This window comes from Drosophila kikkawai, chromosome 2R (assembly GCF_030179895.1).
Source record: "Drosophila kikkawai strain 14028-0561.14 chromosome 2R, DkikHiC1v2, whole genome shotgun sequence".
NCBI lineage: Eukaryota > Metazoa > Arthropoda > Insecta > Diptera > Drosophilidae > Drosophila > Drosophila kikkawai.
The window spans coordinates 21,082,363-21,088,362 of record NC_091729.1 but is presented as its reverse complement, the minus strand read 5'-3'; the positions used below and the strand labels follow the sequence as shown (position 1 = coordinate 21,088,362).

The 6,000-nt window shown below is 37.3% G+C and overlaps 1 protein-coding gene across 3 annotated transcripts in view; it reads right to left on the bottom strand.

Annotated features, from left to right (window-relative positions):
- Positions 1–2,358: 2,358 nt before the first annotated feature.
- Positions 2,359–6,000, bottom strand: part of Hr3 (Hormone receptor 3) — a 35,060-nt gene continuing 31,418 nt past the window's right edge. For 2 of the 3 annotated variants that reach the window (XM_070284165.1, XM_017181643.3), the window contains exons 2-9: positions 4,769–4,996; positions 4,385–4,553; positions 4,013–4,182; positions 3,850–3,953; positions 3,629–3,775; positions 3,330–3,573; positions 3,113–3,263; positions 2,359–3,034 (exon numbers count right to left, since the gene is read on the bottom strand). In XM_070284165.1, coding sequence (XP_070140266.1) covers positions 2,914–3,034; positions 3,113–3,263; positions 3,330–3,573; positions 3,629–3,775; positions 3,850–3,953; positions 4,013–4,182; positions 4,385–4,553; positions 4,769–4,996 — 1,334 coding nt within the window. In that variant the 3' untranslated portion in view covers positions 2,359–2,913. The remainder of the gene's footprint in view (positions 3,035–3,112; positions 3,264–3,329; positions 3,574–3,628; positions 3,776–3,849; positions 3,954–4,012; positions 4,183–4,384; positions 4,554–4,768; positions 4,997–6,000) is intronic. The other variant, XM_017181644.3, reaches the window with a different exon arrangement.

The window sequence follows — 6,000 nt, the reverse complement described above, 5'->3', positions numbered from 1 at the left end:
AAGTTTTTGTATGTATAATTAATTTTTTACCTTCTTCGGTTTTTGTTTTTCTTTCAGATTCAGAGTTCCTTTTTATTTTCAGTTTATATCTTCTGTTCATTTTATTTCGATTTCTGTTCATCTTTACGGGGGAGTTTTGTTTTCTGTTCTCTGTTTTTTCTTGTTTTTGTTTTATATATAAATGTAAATATCGTAACATAATAATTATGCCGTATATATATGCTAAATTTAAATTTAAATTTACTCATTTTACACCTTGTCGAGTTTGCGATTTCCTTTTTTTTTCTGTTATTATTTAAAAAATTTAACCGTTTCTCTCACTAAAAACTTAGCATAAAAATTTAACAATACATATATATCATTTATAGATACAGTTATGTTCTTGTTGTTGTTGTTGTTATCCTTGGCTCAAACCAACTTAACTTTCCATTTTTTGTTATAGATTAACTTTGTGTCTTCCGTTTATTTAATTCATTTCTTTATTATGGATAATTTTTAACAAAGTTTCTGTTTCGTTTGTTTTTCTGGGGATATTCTTTTGTTTTTGAGTTTGAAAGCTGCTCCCTTGCTTTGTATAAATTAAAACTAGTTTTGTATTCTCTATATTGTATATATGGTTTTGTATATATATAAAGTACTTTAGGTTTCCTTTTCCTTTTTTCATTTTCTTTTGTTTATATTTTTAAGGCCAAAAATGTCAAACTTAATGTATGTCCAAATCGATCGATTACAGTGTAATAAGGATATTTTCAATTGAGATATTGTTGTCCTCGTCCCAGTTCTATGTAAGCTAGTGTAAATATTTCTTGCACGGATTCAGGTAAGGGGGTATTTGTTTTTTTTTTATAACTTTTGTTTGCAAAATAATGTTGTTGTTTTATTTGTGGAATTTGCAAAATGTAATTTATTTTTGTTGTTTAGTTTTAATTGTATACATTTTATTTATATTTAATGTTAATTAATAATTATGCCTGCCTGCTGAAATGGTTTTTGTTTTTGTTTTCTTGACCAAAAAATCATTTTGATTTATTAAGCTTTTAAATTTAGTAAAAAATGTTCTTTTGTGGGGTAAGCAAAGAGGAGGAGAGAGGGCGGGGAGGAGGGTATTTAAGACACACCAATTATCACCTACTATCCAATGTGTTTGTTTGTTTTTTTACTCGTTTACTCTAAGTTTTAACTAATTTATGTAATGTTAGCATGTGTGAATGCGCGTGTATGTGTGTGTATGCGTGTGCTTGTGTGTGTGTAACGTCTTTGTATAGTCAGTCAGTTATATAAATGTATATATTTAAATGTATCAACCAAAAAAGTTGCCGTTTTTCCTTAGCATTGTCTTTATTTTTTGAAGATTTTCTTGCATATTTTCTTTGTTTTTAATCAATTATTAGTTTTTTTTTAAGATTTCTGCTTGGTTAAATGAGGGGGGAGGATTGGGGGGGTGGTGGGTGATTGTGGGAGGGCGGCTTGCTGTCGGTTTCGGTCCGTCAGTCTGTTTTGGTTTTAAATTTTTTGTTTTCATTAAGTTGTAATCTTAGAAACAATAAAAGTTTTCTTGTAATTATGCATAGGATTTCATATCAAAAATGTTTTTTGTTTTTTGTGTTTTATTTCTTTCTTTATTTTCTTGTTTTTTTTTTACTAAACCTTGGAACCGGATTGGGATTTGTCTATCATGCTTTAATATATAGAGCCCTAGATATACGTGTGTGTTTATGTACGTAATTAATTATTGTTTATATATATATTTTGTTTTATATATATAATAAGAAACTAATAAAGAATTGTTTTTAAACAAAAATATTGCATACTTTTATGTGCTTGCTTGAAATTTCCATCTTCTCGCTCACTTTTTAACTTCTATTTCATCCTCAACTCTATCTTTATCTCTATCTTCATCTTCATTCTTCGTTTTATATTTAGCTTTACTTAATCTTGCTGTTTTACTTTATGTAAAATGTAAAAACGTAACGGTAAATTGTAAATATATATTGTAATTGCATTAATCAATATAATTATAAGAACACATTTTCCGAGATATTCGATTTTGTTGTTGTTGTTTACAAAGAAATAATTGTTTTGTTGTTAAAAAACCGATATATATATAAGACATAGTGATACATACATCTTTTGTATATAAAATACACAATATACTTTAGTTACAACACAAGGCAAAGACAACCTAGGCGGGATCGGAATCGGAATTGGGATCGGTATCGGGTTTTATGGAAACAGAGAACTAACCAAAGGGGTAAATGGATTTAGGACTTCATTCAGATTCTAGATCTTTGTATATCTGGGCATTAGGGGGTTTTGCTTTTAAGTACTTAGTCTGGGGATATAGTTACTCATCTGCTCGGGACCTGGATATGAGAAGTCAAAGGTTACGTATCGTACATATACATAGTATAACTTCGTAAATCAGAGTTTGATGCCCTTTGCTCGAAATGCAATCGGTTTCTGTTTCGGTTTCGGTTTCGGTTTCTCTACGAAGCAAAAAAGTCTTAACTGAGTTAACAATATTTTTGAAATATTTTCCCATCCCTTTTCTAGCTCATATATATCTATATATATATATATACGTGTATATATAAGAGTTCTGTGTTTTTTGTTTTTTTTTTTAAGTGAGTCCTTGGCGAGGATCACATCCTTGGTTGTATGCTAGCTTAAATCATGATAAAGTTCTTGTATCCGCGCAGTGATTGCACTGAAATAATTATTGTTGCCGCCGCCGTATCCTTTGCCATTCTTAATCCCTCAGTCCTCGAGCAGCTGCTGCTGCTGTGGCTGCTGTGGCTGCTGCGGGGGTCCAGCGGTTGATGCCACCAGCGGCAGGGCACATCCCGTGGCAGCCGCATCCTCGGCAACCTCATCCGCGGTCGTCTCCAGGAACGGTTGCTGTTGCTGCTCTTGTTATGTCAGATCCTGCTGCGAATCTATCGAGAACAGCTCCTTGTACAGTGCCGGAAATACGACGTTTGGATGCTGTTGCTTAAACTTGCTCAGCGCCTCCATGTGCAAGATGGAAATGTCGCTGGAAAAGGTTAAGAAAATTGGATTAGTTTGTGAAGAAAATAATACAATTTAAGTTTTCTTTATCCTTTAGACATACCGGAAATTGGGTATATTATTCAGCAGTGTGTCCAGCACAGTGACATCGCCCTTGAGCGGCGCATGATTCGTTTCCAGCTCTTGCCGAATCGCATTCATGCTCAGATTGAAAAGCCTCTGTATTTCCGTATTTCCACGCACTCCATTGCGTTCTAAAAGAGAAGATATATCAGTTAATACATACCATCTAAAGAGAATATATTAAAGCCTAGTTATACCTGGCCAGAGCAGCACTAAGCTCTGATACAGCGCCAGTTCGGTTTCAGTCAGTTTGAGTTCGGCTATCGACTTGGCCGTTTGGAAGATGCGCGACACCAGGCGCATCTCCTCCGAGTCGGATGTGTAGAACGCCTCCTGGGGCAGCATTACATCGCCATAGAGTACCGCGTTCTGGGAGAGATCTAGCAGTCTGGACATGCGAACAATCGCCAGCTCAAAGGAGCCCGTCTTTAGCAGTAATATCTAAATGAAAACTTTGATTACTAATCTAAATCAATATGGTTTTGTATCCACTCACCTGATCATCCTGACTCAGCCGCATGAATCCCGGTATTAGCTTAGCAAATTCGATTATGTTCTGTATCATTTGGGTAAGCTTCTCGGCGCAGTCCAGCCAGAGTTCCTCCTGGCCCAGATTCTTGTAGTAGAGAATGCGCGATACATCCTTTACAGGAGGCAAAAATCAATATACACTCGTTAGCCAAGGCATACTTTTGGGCATTCCCAAATAACACTTACCGGCTGCTTTCGGAACATGTCGTGCACAGCTTCCAGTTTGGTATTTGTGTTGGCATGCGCCTCCGCCAGGGTCTTGATCAGCACATCGTTGATATCGCCATCCGCTGAAGTAGCAAATCATTAGGATTAAAAGATACACTTGTATCTTAGAGATATATCTTACCGTGACTAATAAATTCGGGATCGATTATTGTACTGCGCGGCTCGTAGGTGGTGCTGTCCACATAGTCCGCCGAAATGTCGTACTGCATGGTCTGCTGGGGCGTCACGGAGGCCGAGTAGCCGTAGGGACTGCCGTAGCCCACCTCGTTGCTCGAATAGCCGCCGCTGTAGCTGAGTGACAAGAAGGGCATTACGGGTCGGGGAGCGGTGGATGTACGGATGTGGCGGAAAGAAAAGAGCAGACAAAGAGGGGGGAGATAAAGAACGTGGACACCAGGAGGGAGACCAGGCACAGGGACATTCAGATAAAGGGGTCATTGAGATCACGGATACATCAATATGGAGGATCATTCTCATATCGGTCATACTGCACCTGTTGTAGTTGTTGTGATGCAGCTGATCGCTGCTCGAGGGCGTCTGTGTATCGTACACGGAGCTATCGGGTGCCGCATCGCTCTGAGCCCTCATCTGGGCTCGATGGAAGCGCACCTCGTCCTCGACCTTCTCGCGTTGCTTCTTGGACATCCTGCCGAACTTTACAGCTGCACGGGGGGTATGAAAAGGGCGGTTAAATGGGTGCGATTAATGCAAGGTCACGGAAATAGTTATTATTATTTAGTTTAGAGTAAAGGTAAGAAATTAAATTATATGAAAATATTAAGATTAAATGGGAAAAACTATGTAAAATAAGGTAAGGTAGATCTAATTAATTCATAAAAAATTGAATTTCCTTTCCAGACTCAGACTTGCTACAGACCATCACGACTCATTCCCAATTTTAGGCACTTTTGCAGTCTACAGTATTGACAGCGGTTGCGATTAACGCGATCCACCACGCATTGCTTGTTCCGAGGACACTGGTAGTTCACCACGGAGCTCTGCGAGCGCCGGAAGAAGCCCTTACAGCCCTCGCAGGTGATAACGCCGTAGTGCACGCCCGATGACTTGTCGCCGCAGACTTTGCATGGAATTATCTCGATTTGAGCTGTAACAAAAAGAGGGGAAAGAGTGGATTTAAATATAATTTAAATATAATTTTTAATTCAAATAAAAGTTCCTTAAATACTATAATAAATATTCTATTTAATTATATTCATAGATATTCAAGTCTTATAATACAACCCTCTATCAATCTTTAGCATAAAACCCAAGGATTACTTCTTCTTTTGTTAAAAACATTCTCCCCAAAAACAGTTTTCCGGAGTCTTTTTTAAATTTTCTCATCATGCAAACGCCCAACAATTACAATCAATGGATTTTCCGCTGACAGCCCCTTCCCCTTGTGTCTGGTTTCCAGTGACTCAGACAATGCCACTTCGACCCCGGAGAACTATTGCGCAATATTGCAGTGCATTATCCATGCGGCACAATGCACCGTCCACGCGGTACCTTAAGCCACTTGTCTGCCGCACAATAAGAATGCCCCGCCGGTGGTGGTGGTGGCAAGCGAAGGGAGCGAAGGGAGAGTGGCATGGGAGAGATAGTGCGACAGCTGTTCGGGCTTCCCTTGCCGCAATCGCAATCCTTTCAGCGGCGAATATGATGCAATTTCCTGATCAGCAGCAGCAGCAGCAGCAGCAATGTGTGGTGCACCATCGCTGAGAACTGGTTCACACAGAGAGAATCACAGTGTGCTGCAATTTACACTAGTTAGCATGAGAGTGCCACAAAATTAAACATTCTGGAATTATTTTTTTTACTATTTAAATGTAGTTTCCTATTTGCATTTATAAAAATTTAATTATCTATTTATATACTATTAACCTCTTCAAGCATACTTAATTTAATTTTTAATAATACATTTTTTATTTATTAGATTTTTAATAAAAATTTGCTTATCTATTTATCATACAAATATTAATTTCAGTTTAGTTTGCAATTAAAGGTTTTATTAACAGATTTTTTTGCCAAAGGTGTTACATAAATATTTTATATTGTTTTTTAATAATATTAATAATTAATATTAAAGAGAAACCAGTAACGCCCCCT